Below are 17,621 nucleotides of genomic sequence, written 5' to 3'. Positions count from 1 at the left end.
ATTTCGAGAGTGATTACGTCGGACCTTTGTTAGAAAAATAATGTGCTCGGTCAGGGTCAGGGGATTCGAAATGAGGTCCCCCTCAACTGTCCGTAAAAATATAGCTTTCGTTTTGAAGGGCCGATGGATGTTTATTCGGCCATCTGGCATTGCGTTGAGCTGGCTGGTAGTCAAAAGAAATGTTACGGCAAAACCTTTACGTCTGGAGGTAATCAGGATTTGGTTTTTGTGTCTTGGTGTGTCTCTGCGTACGTATTGTCTCCGATTTTAAATCTTCCTATTTTCAATTCTTTTTCACAACGCTCCTCGTAGTCGATTTAATTTCCGATGAAAGTGAGTTTTCCATCCCATCCATTAGCTGGTGTCGCTGCGTCGAAAAAAGGCACTTGCGGGCGATAACTTCATTCTGCGAAGGGTCTTTCTGAAGCATTTTAGGCTGTGCTCTTTATTGTTTCCGCAATGAATTCTGATACGTGTTCCATCTTCAGTAAGAATAGTTTTCGCGAGGTTTGACGCAATTTTTCCATGACTTCCAGCATTGGAAGTTTTTATTACTTAGAAGTTATGAACTTCATTTAAAAAATTATTTCACATTTAACTTTTTAAATGTAAACCATGCTACTGTGGTTTTTAGGTTTATCATTCTATCGCACTCAGTTGGTTATTAGCCATTTTTAAAAGTTCTTTTTTTACCTTCCGGAATATGTTGTTCGAAAACAATATTTTTCCAAAGTTTGGAAAATTGTTTTACTTTCAGCTGTGTGAAGATGTTAAAGCTTGGTGATTATTATTGAGTTCACGGGTTCGATTCCCGCCTAGGTGGTTTTTCCTCCACCTAGGGCTTGGGGGTATGCAATTGTCAAATGGTTTTGTCATTTTTCAAAGTCCGATGTAAAGTTCGAAGTGCTGTTTTCGGATTAATACCAAAAAAAATAAATAAAACCTTGAAAATAATGAGAGAGAATTGTTCCTTCATCCTGAATTAAACTTCGCATTAAACAGCTGATTTTCTAAATGTTCACAGTTCTAAATGATAGCATGGTTTTTGACTGATTGAGAATTTTAAGATAATTTTTTATTCCGACTGAGGTAGTTTTCTAGTTTCACTACGTGTTTAGCATTGTAGACTCGAAATGTCTTCTCTGTAGCGTTTATAGGAGCGAGCTCAGCTGCACAGCACTGTCAATACTGAGTTGAATGTGGCGCCAATGCGCCAAAGATTTGACGCACTAACGCCAGCTAAAGATAGGTTCAAAGTCGGCCCCAAAATGAAACAGGTCACAGAAGAGGGTGTCCTTTTTAACTTTTATGCTGATGTATATAAATGTTTTCTAATAAATAAATAAATAACCTTATCGTGTATCTCTTGTGTTTCCGCAGGCCAGGCGGCGACGGAGGCGGCGGGGAGCGTGTCGGCGGTCTTCTGCGGGGTTAACGCGCGTCCGCCGTCCCCATGATGCTGTCGCGGGTGTTCCGCGCCCACGGGGACTTCTGTGCCTCGCACCCGTGGGAGGTGATCGTGGCCACCTTGACGCTGACCGCGTGCATGCTGAGCGTGGGCCCGCCCGCGGCCACCACGTCCCCATCCCCAACGCCCTCTGCGCCCTCCACCACCGGGTCGCCTTCTTCGCCATCTCCGCCGGCCGCGCCCTACGACGGCCATCGCCCGCCCTGCGGCTGGAGAAGAGAATGCCCGGGTTTTGAGGTAAGCCTCTTCCGTTTCCCATCGCACTTCACTCGAGAGAGGGATGCCCGCTCAAAAACAATGCTCACCTAGCATTTATCTACAACGGGCATTGTTCCACAAAGTCGGTCCGAGGAAGAGAAGCGTAGGTGTATGAAAGTCACGTTTCAAAATCGAATCGAGACTAGAATGGGAACAAAACTCAATGGCTGTATATATTAACCGGGACGAAATAGTACTTCCGTTTCAGTCTATGCAATCACGATGCTGGTAAAGGTAAGGTCACGGAAACGCTGTTTCATGTTGGCAGGACATTAAAAGTACAAAGTAAAAGTGTGAGCCTAGGTATATGTCCTTTTGTTTTCAAACTTCTAAATATTCAGCATGCAGGGGAAAACTTCTCGTTATACGACATGCATTGAATAATCTCCGCAAAATATTTGCTTACATATTTCTTACTGTTTTCTGTGCCCCGAAATTCTCCCGCGATGTAATACTATGTGAAACGGAACCCATAGCGAAATCTAACATAATCGCCTTTGGAATTTTTGCCGCTAGAAAAAAATGAAATTTATTTGTGCCTCAGGGCTTAATTCCGTGACAGAATTCAACTATATTATTAATTTTTTATCGTGGTAACGGTGTGAAATGCATTCCCATTTGGTTCACTACGTCACCCCCAGTTCGCAACCTCCTCTCACCCGTTGTTAGCCTTGAGCAACTTATTGCACTGGGTCTAAGGCGTTCCATTACCTTAGGCCGCTGCGTTCTGCACTCGTCCAAACACTCTTTGACTTACACGGCACTATCTGCTCAAGTGCATACGTTGGCACGGTTCAGTGGGACGAGTGCAGCGTGTGCTATTCTGAGGTCACCTTTAGAACCATGTCGTCAACGTTTTGGAGCCTCAAACGGTAATCCCTAGGAAGGACAAAAGCTAGGGAATTTTTGCGGGGAACAGTTCCTGAGCTCATTTTATCGCAATCTAATGTATAAGGGGGATCGAGATGGTGCGGGGGCTTACGTACTGGCTTCCCACCCTGAGGGCGTGGGTTTAAATCCCGGCGGTGTCGAATATTTTTCAGAGGTATCTCGATCCCTACTAGAGGTGCTTTGTGGAGGGCACTTTGAGTGAGTACGCCGTCCGTCGGATGGGACGTTAAACGGCGGACCCCTTGGCGCCTTTCGTAAAGAGTAGGCTAATGCCGACGCCGGGTTTCTCTCCACCCTTCATCCTTTCCCCTCCATCCCCTATGGCGCAAATGACCTTAGCTGTCGGTCGCCTCCCCTAAAAACTACTACTCTAATGTATAAAATTTGATATATGGTACCTTTTATAAAATTGTGGATAAATTATTTTCGAAAAATGGCATCTTTTGGTCGTAGCAATTTATATCATCTTTTATGTATATAATCAAGGTGTGCTCAGTAGTTGGTTTCATGAAATCCTTAAAAAGCTACATGCATAAAACATTGACCTGGGAAAGTGGATAATGGGGTGCAGGGCGCAGGCATTTCTAAAAGTCGCTGATTTATTTTTGTGAGTTAGAAAAAGGGCTTGCGGTCAAATACTTCGTTTGCCGTTTGTCTCATTTTTTGTTGGTTGATTTTTACTGCGTGACCTGAGTAAGAAAGGGAGGAAAAAAATTGTGCGAATATGTTAAAATAATAATAAGATTGTGATGCTACGGAAGATATTGCGTTTCATTCTTTTCAAGACCTCGTAAAAAAATGTACTGAGCTACCGTTGTTGATCATGTAATGTGATGTATTTTCCGTGATGAAAACATTACCACACCAGGAAGTGAAGTGAAAGCCCCGGTGTGGTAGTTCATTTCGCCTGAAAAATTATCCTTTGCCTATACTATTATTCTTGTATTTCATGTTAGGCCAGTCAGCCGTTGGGTAAAATACTGTGATTCAACGAAGGAATTTCATTTCCGTTGCGATAATGTTAGTGGTTATTCATATTTTCTTACGCTTTATTTGACCTTTTATCTTTTTCCTCCTCTCATGACTTTGGTACTAACTTTTCGCCCTTTTAATTTACGTTCAACCCCATAAAAGTTTTCAAATATGACTCCATGCCGTCTAATTCTCACACTTTTACCGAACCTTTCCTAAGCTGTGGTGCTAAAGTAACGGATGGTGTCTGCCGTGTTTATCCTGCAAAATTATATGGGCCCACATTTTTATTTCACTTTTCCCGTAACCCTTCTCATTCATCATTACGCTTCTCCAGATCCCAACCCCTCGTAATATATGGCCAACCCCATTTTGAAGGGTCATGGTCAGATACTTCATCCAAGAATAAACTTGATTCATCTCTGTTCTTGAAACGACTGTACTTCTCATAACTTCCTTGTAGTGCTTGCGTGCTGAAATCGCGCCACTGTTTGTGTAGCGGGTGAGAAATTTGCGATGTTCTGCAAATTTTGAACCGTCAATCCATTTTGTTACTCGTACTATAATTTTGGGCCAATAAAAATTATTAGAGAGAGTTTTTGCGGATAAATGTTGAATTTTATTTTCGTTTGAATGTAGAATACGCCAGCATGTTTCATTTTATCGGCAAACATTTCTCCATAATTGTATAACAGTGAGGTGTTATCGATGCTTTTAGGTAGAATTGGCATATTTTTATATCATGGCTGAGATTCATTTGCGTAGGAATTTCCAAATTTTAATTCCATTTATCAAAAAATATCTGTCCTCTCAAAGTAACATTCATGTAAATGAATAAAAAATTGCCCTGATATCAAAGATGGATGTAGAAGTAGATCATTCTTATAATAATGGTATCCGAAATCAAAAGAATTCCATTTACTACGCGGATAGAGGCTCTTAAATCTCATGAAGGAGTTGGAATTTCCTTGTGAAAATATTTAAAAAGGGGTTTCACTTTCCAATATTCTTTTTTCATTACGTATGCCTTCGGTAAAGCAATTCCACACTTTCCCCAGGGATTCACGACGGCGGCTCAAATGCATCCATTTGGTTTTTGTCACTGCTAGCCAAACTTTAAACGTGCGTCCTTTCATGAAATGTGGAATTTTGCTCCGTCGTGTACTTTGGCGACAGAAATTATTGCTCTCTCCCCAAAAAAGTTATATTTTCTTTTTTAACCGGAGAAACTTTCCGGTGTCATTTTAATCTCCTCAATACCCTTCCGCGCAATCGGTTTTAGAACGGAGACAGTTTGACGAGGGAGAATTTAGGACGTTAAAAGCGCTTATGGTATAACCGAAAGTCGAGTCGCCATCTCTTTTCTGGCCGCGCATGAGAAATGCGAAATCGTTAGCTGTGGGCTCGTTAGCCATTCGATCGTACACAGTTGTGGACAAGAAAGCGATATCGGGGAGGGGTGAAAACAACGTATCAGCTGCTTGGAAATCAGACATTTTACCCAATTTTGCCATCCTTTCATACGCTTGGGTGCTCTCGTCGTCTCGATCGTTAATTAAGAAACCCGAGCGGCTGACCATATACGTCCCATTTTTTTCACATCGATCCTAATTTCTTAATTTCACATTATCGCGATGAAACTGTCGGGTTCCGCTCCCAAGACATCCCGCCGCTGCTTTCTCTTTGGGAAAAAATATATTATCACGATTCTGACTATTCCGTCCGTTTTATGTGCCTCTACCACCCCGAGACCCGAAATTGCATAACGGGCGGTGGGGAAGGAGAAGGGGGAGAGTGGGCATTGAGTCCTGATTTAGCAGGCCGTTGGCCCGGGTTCAGACGCGGAAGCTGATTTTTCCTCTGGCCAAATTCAAGCCATTGCACCACCACCATCGCCGCAGTCGTCTCAGGGGCTCGGCTTATCCTCCGAGCGCACGTAGTGAGTGAGTTGAGCAGGCAAGGCGCTTGTATTAGGCAGGTGAGATTTTTTTGCCAGGGAAACGGCTTTCCAAACCGGTTGTATCATTAATTTTTGAGAGAATAACAAAAGTCGGCGGGAATGAATCGGACAGAAGAAGCGGCCTCTTGACACGTTTCCGTCAGCTCCAGTCACCGTTGAAGTTTGCGGACGTTTTTCATCCGTCCGTTTTTGCAGACGTGCAGTATTATGTATTTTTAATGGGGGCGTTTTTTTACCGACAGCTCTTACTTCATTGACACTTGGTGATGTTAAAGGGAACTTGCTTCTGGTTACGTTACGTTCCCTCACATTTGCTCCAAATCTGACTATTTACGACAAGAGCATGGGTGAGCAATGTGCTGACCCCTTGCTATCACACATCCATTTAATAGATACGGAGTATTTTTATTCTTTATTCCGTGATTCCAAACCTATCAGCTGTTTATTACTGCATTGAACTGTCGAATGTTGTTTGATTTTTATTAAGAACCCAGACAAAACTGATGGTCGTAATATCTTAATGTTTGCATGTGTTGATGCTTTAGGGTATCACATAAGTCGTTTCTGTTTTCAGTTGTTCACATTAGTGGATATTTCCTCGTGATAATTTTTGTAGGGCTCTTGATGCTGAGGTTAGCAATATAAAATCCTGGGTAATTACAATAACCCGATGATTTGATTAGATATTCCTTTACTTGGCATAAATTCACTAAACGTAATAATTAGCAATGCAGTGTGTAATTTTCTCTGCATTGTTCCCTTCGTCTGTAGACTCCATCCTGGTATGGCAGTGGTTGACTACCCCATCTGTTCCAACTGCTTCACAAGGCATTTAGGTTCAAATTTAGTGAGTTTTTTCACTTGGAGGCGGAAAATGATGTGGAGCCGTATTTGATAATCAGCCGTGTGTTGCAATTCACGGAATCGAATAAATCATTTTCCTTGAGGCGGCTGTGATTTCGTAGTTAACTTACAAATATCCTTTCGCAGATGGGATTCCTCATCGATGACTTTTCCTGCCGTCCGTGACCCAAAGGGGCTAGCGATTTTATTGACTAAGATCACTTTGACAGTTTCTAATTGAAATAATAATTATCAGTATTAAATAAAGCTTATAATGATAAAAAATTGACACTCATAATGGCCCAGGGTTCGCTCCTGACATCTGCGTTTCGGCACATTTTATATAGCCCACCATTATTCCTGTTTGGTACACGCTTAGGTTAAAAATAGTGTAATAAATGGAGATTCCGAAATGCCTTAAGTGCCCGTCATCTCTATGTAGTCGTTCCTCGCCTTTTCTAATTTTTAAACATACATAAAATACGCGTTTAGAACTATTTCTATATCTTTAGACGGATAAAATTTATTAGACTAAAATCCTCACTTTAAACTAGTCGATTTTTTGATCGGATCAGACTCGAATTTATTTGATTTCGTTCTAATTGTTTCAAGGATATTTTTGTGACTTTTTCAATATTCATTGAACTGCGTTTCTGCGGCGCTACACGTACTAAGCTTTTATAATCGAAAATGAACTCGCTCCAGTGACGAGCATTCCCCACTCTATGCGTGCAATTCATGAAATGAAGTAATTAAAGTTTCGCGGGCTATTGACTTCACGCTTGATGATGCAGTCTTAACAAGAGTCTTTGTTTCATGCTCTTAACGTCTTAATCACATCTCGCTTTCCCATTCGGAGACGCTTTTCCCAATTTTCTCGGGGAAACCCATTATAACCAATGCGTTGTCGTAAAGACATGGGAAGGACGACCCGACTTTGGGTAAGAGTGAAGCCAGCAAGACACTCTGCGATCCTCAGCCGTTTATTAGAGGGGTCAGATTGGTAATGTTGACTCGATCAAGCACCGGAACGGGTAAGGCAGGGAACTTACAGGGGAAAGGAAGTATTCGGGCGGGAATCATCCGCAGACGTGCTGGCAGCCGACTGATGAACGCGGGGCTTCGTCGATGGCGGTGGCCTAGCGGGGAGTCCGATGTCGGTGGTCTAGCGGGGAGTCCCTCGGATACTCCGATGCGGCGGCGACCAACGGGCGAACACAGGGTCTCGGCAGCAGGTTATATCAGTAGACTGACCCTCTATCGCGTCGGTCCGGATCGCCTCCTTGGTCCTCTCTTTCTCCGCCCCCGCACCACACTCCCGACCCAAGCTGGTCCGCGCGCGGCGGCACCCCTCCCTAGGGCCTTCCCCGTGACGTTGGTCACTGGCCCGGTAGCCCCTCCTCCCACCTGGGATTCCCTCCCTGGAGGCGTAGGAAGGATCATTGCCCCCGAGGCCCTTTGGCGGTGCCCAAGAAACCGCTAGGGTTATAGAAACCCTTCCTACGACCTCGCCGAGGCTTTCCCGCTTTAGGTCTTCCGGGCCTTTCCCGTGACGTCAAAGAGTCCGTCGCCTATCACAGGCATTGTCTGGTCATGCCCCAAAAGCTTACAACGGCGAGAACAGAGCCCTCACCACATCACCCTCGCGGAAAAATAAACCCCCAGGTATTAGGGGTTGGCGCCAGCCCCTCTCTTTGCGGTCTGGCCACGACCCTGCTGTTTATAGGTGTCCAGGTGCCCGAAACCACACAACACGTGGCGGAGTAATAGGGAAGGGGGAAGGGAAGAGAGGGAGTTTGGTGCACTGACCTACCAACATTTCCAAAGGTTACAATACAATACAACTTACAAACAAATAAATAAGTACACTTGGTGAATTCAAGGCAGGTAGTTCACATAGCAAGATACGAAATTCTCATGGTTCATGAATGTTTAACACGAATGTCTGAAATCTATATACAATTCTAAATATTGTCTTAATAACTAAAAGAGGAAATTTTACATTTTCTTACATATAGGGATGCTTGTCGACTCTGAAAAATATCTTACACACTAAAACAGAATTTTTACATTTTCAGATATTTGACCAACCTTAAAAATGTCTTAATTATTGTAAACAGAATTTTTCACATCCCGACACTCAAATACTATTTCACGCCTTGAAAATGGACACCCTTATTAAATACAGAAATATCACCTTCGTTCACCCGTATTTCAATTCACAATCACAAAAAGGAAGAGGTCACCTTTTCGTTCACACGTTTTAAGTTCACATCACAGATCACTAAAACAGAAGTCACTTCATCGTTTTCGCAGTCTTGTCCTGCGCGGGGTCTTCCCTGAGATGCCCCGGGCGCGGTCGTAGGTTGTACCGGTGTCGGGGAAGGGAATGCTTCTCTAATTGGGCGGTCGACGTAGGCGTCTTCGGATCGTTAGGGTTTGGCGAAAGGGATGAGGGACAAGGTTCTTGCAGATCTGGGGTATGATGTGATATGTGGGTATCGTTCGCAGGTGTTCCCTCGAGGAACCTTGGTGGAGTACTGGGTACGGGATCTGGGGGTAAGGGAAGAATATTGCGCAGATGTGCAATGAATCTACGACCACTCTGGAGATTTTCGATGTCTAGCGTCACCGGGCTTCTCACTCTAGTGACTTTGTACGGCCCGATCCACCTGGATTCCAACTTCCTAGATTTTCCGGGGGATGGAGCCATATTCCGTAACAGGACTAACTGGCCTACAGAAATTGCTGGCAAGGACAAGCCTTCATTATGGCGAGTATATTCTTTGTTCTTATTTTGTCTATTAAACTCAGTTGCTTGTCCGTGCGCCACGCGTAAGCGTTGGATTAATTCACTAGGGTAATCGGACTCCGATTCGGCATGTGCTAGCGTCGGCGAGAGGACGTCATCCCAGGGCATCATTAACTCACGGCCGTATAGTAAGTATGCTGGAGAATAGCCAGTCATCCTATTTTTCGTGTTCCGGTAAACAAACAAAGCAAAATTTAGGTGTTCATCCCAGTCGCTGTGGTCTTGCTCCACGTAATGCGAAATTATGTTTGAAAATGACTGATGAGCTCGTTCTAGCCTCCCATTAGCCGACGGGTTATAGGGGGAAGTGAATATAGCGGTTATCTTTAAAACCTGGCACACGTTTTTCATTAAATTGGATGTGAAATTCGCCCCTCTGTCCGTGAGAAGATACTGAGGAACGCCATGGCGACAAATGATATTTTCCGCAAACGCGCGGGCTATGGTTTTGGCTGATTGATCCGGTATCGCAACTGCTTCGGCGTATCGAGTGAAATGGTCCTGACAAGTTAAAATGTACCTATTTCCTCGATGAGATTTAGGAAGTGGGCCCACTATGTCAATCGCTACTTTTTCCCAAGGGCGAGTGGCTTCCGAAACCGGTTGCAATGGAATATGCTGGATCGGAGCCTTGCGCTTTTTACATTCCAAGCAATTGTTTACATAGGTGCGTACGTCGGAGTAACAACCCTCCCAGAAGAAGTGTCTCCGTACGAGGTCTAGTGTTTTGTCAACGCCGCAGTGGCCGGCTAGCGGCGACTCATGGCACCGCTCTAAAATATGTTTCCTCATTGACTGTGGAGCGCATAAAACTAGAGATGGACCCAGGAGTTCAACAGTCACCTTATACAGAAGGCCACGCTCGTCGTAGAAATAATTTAAATCGTTCCGACGAGCAAGAACATGGAGGGCAACGAGCGATGGACAATCGGCTTGCTCTCTAAGTATTTTTTCTTTGTCCCAATTTATATTACAGTCACGGGCATCGAGAGAATTTACGTTGGTCGGTACCCTAGACAAGGCGTCGCTGTGAGATATTTCTTTCCCTCGGCGATACTTAACGTCGAAGGAATACTCGCTCAATTCCATTACCCATCTGGCGAGGCGCGGCTTCGGCTCCTTAAGTGACAATAACCATTTCAGAGGCTTGTGGTCAGTGCAGAGAGTAAAGCGTCGACCCAACAAGTACACACGAAATTTTTTTACCATCTCGACCACCGCCAAGCATTCTAATTCGGTGGCTGAATACGATTTTTGGGCTTTGTGTAATTGGCGGCTGGCGTACGCAACGGGATGTTCTCCATCCTCCAACTCCTGTGACAATATACCCCCTAGGGCGTAGCTGGACGCATCCGTGGTGAGAATAAACTGTTTGGAAAAGTCGGGGAATTTTAGAACAGGATGAGTTGCTAGGCAATTCCTTAAATGTTCGAAAGCACCTTGTTGCTCCTCTCCCCAAATAAAATGCACCTCCTTACGGATTAACTTCGTGAGAGCACTAGATATTTTGGCAAAATTAGGGATGAACTTTCTATAATATCCCGCGAGTCCAAGAAAAGATTGGACGGTTTTCACATTCGTCGGTGTCGGAAATGTTTGTAGACATTCAATCTTTTCGTCGTCCGGCTGTATTCCTTCTGCCGAAATGAAGTGTCCAACGAATTTGACTTTCTGTCGGAAAAAGTGGCATTTTTTTGGTTTGAGTTTTAAATTTGCGTTACGAAGCCTGCTAAATATTGCACTTAAGCCGGCGATGTGACCTTCCCACGCCTGATCATATCGCAAAATATCGTCTAAATAACAAATGCATCCGTTCAGGAGAAGCCCTTCCAGTACCTTCGTCATAAGGCGAGAAAACGTGGAGGGAGCGTTCGCCAGGCCAAAACTCATTCGATTACATTGGAAATGCCCGTCAGGTGTGCTGAAGGCTGTATATTCTTTACTCTGCTCGTGCATTTCTACTTGCCAATAACCACTGCACAAATCCATCGTGGAAAAATAGCGTGCGCCTCCTAAGTGATCAAATATTTCCTCTAGGTTAGGCAACGGGAATACTTCTTTTTTAGTAACGCTATTTAGCGCACGATAGTCTATGCAAGGACGGTACTGGATGGGCTCTCCGAGCGGCGATTTTTTCTTTACCAAAATAATTGGAGAGGACCAAGGGCTCGTTGATGGTGAAATTATGCCCTGTTCAAGCATCTCTGAAATGCAATTATTCAGAGTAGTCCGCTGTGAATGAGGAACGCGGTACGGTGGTTTCTTTACAGGTATTGCATTTCCCACATCGATCACGTGCTTGACCATATTTGTACAGCCTAAAGCATTTCTGCTGTGAACAAAAATATCAGAATAACTCGATATGAGTATCCTCAATGAATCTAAGGCTTCCGGTGGGACGTGACTGAAATCAAATAGTGTTAAAAATGGTTCTTCCGACTGTTCTTCAGGCCAAAATTCGTTCCCTTCACAAGAGAGTTCGTTTACGGTGGATGTTATTTCCTCTTCCACAAACGGTTCTGCTGGAATATTCGCCCCTTTATGGAAGATTAGATCATTAGCTTCGGGATTAACAAGTAATATGGGAGCGAGACCTTCATTCGAAACTTTAGCAACTACTGATAGCACGCTAGCATTCTCATTGCTCCCTCCAAGGAGAACATTTTTTCCGACCAACTTTTCGTTTCTAGCCCAAAATAACACGACTGACCTGGGGGGTACTCTAACGCTTTCCTCAATACAAAAATCCTCAAAGCCATTTTCAGCGCCCGGAAAATCTCTCTCTATTAATGACCGTGCGATATGCCCAGTGGCCGCATCCGAGACCAAACACACAGACTTAGGGGTCTCAAATGGCCTAGCGTATTCATCGCCTGTCTCCTCACTCTCTATTTCACCTTCCGTTGCAATGGTGGCTTTCCTTTCTGAATGCGTTTGGGTTCCCTTCCACTCGCGTGGGTTATCTTGCACCTCCACGTGCTTGGGAGAAAAATCGATCTTCTCGGATCTCTCCATGTTCCTTAAAATTCCCAAATCCAAGCAAGAAGCTGAATGCGGTTTGTAAATATCCTCTTGAGCCGTCAGCGACGGATTGTCGGAACTCAAAGGACACTGAAAATTGTCTTCTTTGATGGGCCCAGTACCTTTCGGGGAACCAACCTCCGAGTCAATCTCGAAATCTCCTGAAGGTGGGTCATCATCAAATGAAATTAAGTCAATGTCAACTCGTTTGGTGATGCTGGATGTCAATGGTATTTGGTGCTCCCTATTAACCGTTAATATTGAGAGGTCTAAATTTATGGTGCAGCTGTAAGTTACCATGAAATCTAACCCAAGAATTCCATCATAGGGCGTATTTCCTAGATCTATTATCAGGACATCATGAGGATATGCCTTACTGTCAATCACAAATGGGACGAAGCACTGACCGCTAACCGTTAAAGTATGTCCAGAAGCACTTTTAATGGGAGTGTAATACGGAACAAGTTCTAATTTTGTTGAGGCTAAATTCCGTCTATGAAAAATAGTGATTGCTGCACCGGTGTCCACGAGGAATTTATACCTTCGCCCAAGGATATTTATTTGTATTGTCATACCAGCCTCCGGTATCACGGACAAGATTAATGGGTCCCCGACCTCGTGGTCGGGGTTGGCCAGTTTCCCTGATTCTTTATGCTTTGGCAATCAATCGGGCGGTGCCCAGACTTGTGACACAGTCCACAAAGTAGTAGTGGGCATTCTCTTGAAATGTGCGTAGTTTCACCGCACTGAAAGCAACTTCGTGAATTAGCGAGGCATTGCCGGGAAATGTGTCCTAAGCGGCCGCACCTGTAGCACTTGCGTGGAGGTGGTGGGGAAAAGGGACGGCAGTTTGAATGCGTAGAGCGGTGATTCTCACGGGAAGAATATTTTGTGCCTGTGACAATAGAGTGGATATTCTCTGCTTGCTGGGCGAAAAGAGGATCAACTGATGAGCGACAGGCAGGGGAGAATGGGATTGGGAGGGTATGTGGGGGTGAGAGGTAATTAATTCGGGATTGAGGCAAGTAATGACTGGGAACGTCTGCCACTCTAACTGCATAATTCCTGACATGCGCTTCCTCAATCCGTGCCAGTTCTTCAGCCTCTAAAATGGTCTTTGGGTTCCGTACGACAACAAATCTACCCAATTCTTCTCTTAGTCCCAGTAAAAACTGTGTCAAAAGCCTATGACTAAGAATGGAATTTGTGGAGTCTGATTTCGGATCAGGAAATGTTTCCTTTAACTGTCGCGAGAGTGTGCGTAGCCGGGTGGAAAAGTCGTTAACAGACTCGAGGGGGCGTTGTATACACGAGTTAAACATCCGTTCAATTGCAATTGGTGAAGTCCTTAAGGAGAATCTGCGCTTAAGATTTAATGAAAAATTTTGGAAACTGTCTAAGATGTGAGGGTTCGCCTCAACATATTCGGCTGCGGAGCCACTCAGCCTTAACCGTGCAATACATAGGGTTTGTACTTCCGTCCAGGCACTGATATGACTGACTATCTCCAAGCATTCTAAGAATTTACTAATGGAGGTATCATCGTCTCCATTAAAGTTTGGGACAAGATACGCCTGACTACCTATCGCGGCAGGCGGCTGGGGGAGGGTTGTACTAGCAGTTGGAATCCTCGGGTCAACGGACGGCACATCAGCTGATAATGTATTTACAAAGGGGTTGAAATTTGAACTCGGATCAGCTGAGTAGGAATATGGGATTTCGGGAGATACAGAAATAAAAGGATTGGTAGAATAAGAGAGGAAAGGATTGTACGAATACATGACTGTAGATAAATTATGTAACATTCAAAATGTAAGAAATAAATCAAATGAAAATGCACTAAGCCTTAAATATGGATACCGGCACAATGATCTGTTTAGGGGAACAGGGAGCGGATTCTTCCTCTTATACACCTGACACCAAATTATGTCGTAAAGACATGGGAAGGACGACCCGACTTTGGGTAAGAGTGAAGCCAGCAAGACACTCTGCGATCCTCAGCCGTTTATTAGAGGGGTCAGATTGGTAATGTTGACTCGATCAAGCACCGGAACGGGTAAGGCAGGGAACTTACAGGGGAAAGGAAGTATTCGGGCGGGAATCATCCGCAGACGTGCTGGCAGCCGACTGATGAACGCGGGGCTTCGTCGATGGCGGTGGCCTAGCGGGGAGTCCGATGTCGGTGGTCTAGCGGGGAGTCCCTCGGATACTCCGATGCGGCGGCGACCAACGGGCGAACACAGGGTCTCGGCAGCAGGTTATATCAGTAGACTGACCCTCTATCGCGTCGGTCCGGATCGCCTCCTTGGTCCTCTCTTTCTCCGCCCCCGCACCACACTCCCGACCCAAGCTGGTCCGCGCGCGGCGGCACCCCTCCCTAGGGCCTTCCCCGTGACGTTGGTCACTGGCCCGGTAGCCCCTCCTCCCACCTGGGATTCCCTCCCTGGAGGCGTAGGAAGGATCATTGCCCCCGAGGCCCTTTGGCGGTGCCCAAGAAACCGCTAGGGTTATAGAAACCCTTCCTACGACCTCGCCGAGGCTTTCCCGCTTTAGGTCTTCCGGGCCTTTCCCGTGACGTCAAAGAGTCCGTCGCCTATCACAGGCATTGTCTGGTCATGCCCCAAAAGCTTACAACGGCGAGAACAGAGCCCTCACCACAGCGTGAACCACTCACAACAGTATGGACATGAGTATGGAGTTATGCTCGAGTTGTTCGTACGAGTAAGTGCCCAGTGAACAGAATGGCGGCGATGCTTAGGCGCCCGGTGCTCTTCTACTGTACACTCTTTTCCTGCGTCATACGGAGGAGGTGGTGACCTGTCGTGATTCTCAATAGTAAAGGTCCAAAAAGTTATTGGAAATAACTGTTAGGCGTATTTTCTCTTGTAAGACCTCCTTTATGACCCTCACTACGCGTGATGAATGCGTGATTTCAATATGTTCTTTCCATAATAATTATTCACAATCTCGTAGGTTTGGCATTGCTAAACGTATTTCTTGTTTTTCTAGGTTTAACAATAAAAAAAATTACTGCATGAGTGCACCTCGCCGATCATTTCAGTTTATGGCTCTTTTTAAGTAAAAGGTTGTTTTATATAGTGCATTTTTCTGTGATTGGGAAGATGGAGATCTTGAAGAATGTGTGTGATATAGAGATCAAATTAAATTTTGGCTTAGGTAAACAAAGAACCACTACATAAGGGACCCTCATTTAAATATTGACTGTCTTGAATAAATAATGTCCCAGAATTCTAGACCATTACGCATCGATAGAGTGTCTCTCTCTCTCTCTCTCGGTGCCTTACGACTCGGATTAAACCTTGGTCTGCATTTTCATAAAATTTGAAGTGGCAGTCAAGAAGCCATTCGCTCTTTTCAATGCTACGTTTTGGCCTTGGGTTGAATTTCGAAAAATTTTCTTCATCTAATTTTATCTCATATTTTATTTCAGAATGGATGTGCGCTACGTGTCTCGTAACATTTTTTTGCGTTCAAGCGTAAGTTATCACATTTTTATGAGAAAGTATTATTTGATATTAGATCTATGGAATGGTTCTCGGCTCCCTAAGCCGAGAAGGATTCGATTCTCAATAGTAAAGGATTGCTTCTTGTGTGTCGCATGGAGAGCTATTTTACTAGTGACAAGTGATGTCCGTGTCTTCATTCGGGTTTACTGCCCGCCGTTGGACTTGGGTGAATTCTAGGCTCAACCATAAAACCAATATTATGGTCGCAGAAAAGTCCAGGAAAGTAAAAGACTGTACCATAAACCCGTTTGCCGCCAATTTGGTAACGATTAAAGGGCAATGATCCCCAAATGCTTCCGGAAAACATTATTTAATTATAGAAAGTTATTTTGATAAGTGTAGTTGGAGAGAATTTTGGGGTCGTTTTCCACTATATAGTAGCGACCATACCTCCAGCTCTTGCCGCCGGAAGTATGATCGCTTTAATCCGGGTGTTTATTCGGGTGCTGTGGGTTCGGAATGATCCCAAGTTATGTTTCGTTCCGGGCAGCCGCCTGTTACGTGAAAAAAATGAAAATTCTCTCACTTAACCATCTATCCCCTCCCCGTCTCGGCTACCCTCCTCCATCCCCCCCTGCCTCTCTTTATCAATTTATTTTCACCTGGGTGGGCCCAGTCCTCCTTCCCCCTTCATCTCTGTGAAGTCGGCGGAGAAAGTGGCGAAGCCTCTTTCCTTTGGTTATCTGCTTGCTGGCTCGGAAAGTGGGAGACTCAGGTGATTCTGAGTGTCTGTGTGTGCGTGTATGTGTGAAAGAGAAGACGGATGGCAAGTGGTGGGGAGGACGTCCGCAGTGGGATGAAGATTTCGTTCCTCTGGTTGGTGGCGACGGTGTTTCCCCCCTCCCTCTGTCCTCTCCTATCCGAAATCGCTGCACGCCCACCGACTGAGACGCTCTTCTTTTTCTGCGTTGCGCGAATTCCAGGACAAGGACGTGCCCCAGAGGAGGAAAGGGAGAGTTTGCATATACATTCATCCGCCGCCAAATAAAGCTCGTCCGTAGCCTCCGCAGTCAATGAGACGCTGCCGTTGTTAGCTTTGGATGTATATCTTTTGCACTGAAGGATATCACGTACCTTTAATTACGATCTCAGCGTGACGTTGAGAATGGCAGTAAAGGGTAAACCGTCAAGGTAATTTTATTAAAATAAAGGAGCAGGTTGGATTCAGTACAGGATCTATTTTTTAATTGATGGACCAAAAGGGAAAATAAATAATACCGGAAGGAGTTCGTTGAAATTAATATTTGATGAAGGGAGATAACACAGCTTCAGGTATTGATAAATTACGAAATCACTCTATTACCACGATAATCTCCGAGTAGTAATCCACTTTTATCCCATAGTGTGCGGCTCCTAAGTCCTGTTCAATGTCTCCTTCCCCTATGTATTCTATCTAAATTACCTTTAGAAAAAGAATTGTTAACCGTGAGTAGAAGACGAAAGGTAATTGAATGATTACTGTTCATTAAAACTTTGGATCAACACATAGGACAAGGCATTACGTTTGCGCTAAAATGTTTCAATCGTGTAATAGGCGTGTGGCATTTGTATTTTAGCATGCGCTCTAAGAATATATTTGATAGATGAAGGTCAGTGGCGGTTCGCTAGTATGGAATACTCTCTGTTAAATGGGCCGCCATTTTTCTCTAGTTCATTCTTTTCTTTCATCTTTCATCCCTTCACAAAGATAGATTCCAGAGGTAGATAGATTCTACCTCTGGAAATTAAAGTTTGCTGGAGCTAATACTGCCCGCTATGCAAATCTGGTTAAAATTGTTTTGAAGATAAATTGTTGAAATATTTTATAACGAATTTAAGTGAAACTAACTTGGTATGTGTATTCTTACTTGCAAGATTTTCTTGGTCAAC

The 17,621-nt window shown here is 44.5% G+C and overlaps 1 protein-coding gene across 1 annotated transcript in view; it reads left to right on the top strand.

Annotated features, from left to right (window-relative positions):
- Positions 1–1,386: 1,386 nt before the first annotated feature.
- Positions 1,387–17,621, top strand: part of Hmgcr (HMG coenzyme A reductase) — an 80,454-nt gene continuing 64,219 nt past the window's right edge. Inside the window, exon 1 of the mRNA XM_071583127.1 lies at positions 1,387–1,705. Coding sequence (XP_071439228.1) covers positions 1,454–1,705 — 252 coding nt within the window. The 5' untranslated portion in view covers positions 1,387–1,453. The remainder of the gene's footprint in view (positions 1,706–17,621) is intronic.

Source organism: Hetaerina americana, unplaced genomic scaffold (genome assembly GCF_022747635.1).
Source record: "Hetaerina americana unplaced genomic scaffold, ioHetAmer1.1.p SCAF_129, whole genome shotgun sequence".
Classification (NCBI taxonomy): Eukaryota; Metazoa; Arthropoda; class Insecta; order Odonata; family Calopterygidae; genus Hetaerina; species Hetaerina americana.
This window is presented reverse-complemented; position numbering and strand designations above follow the sequence as displayed.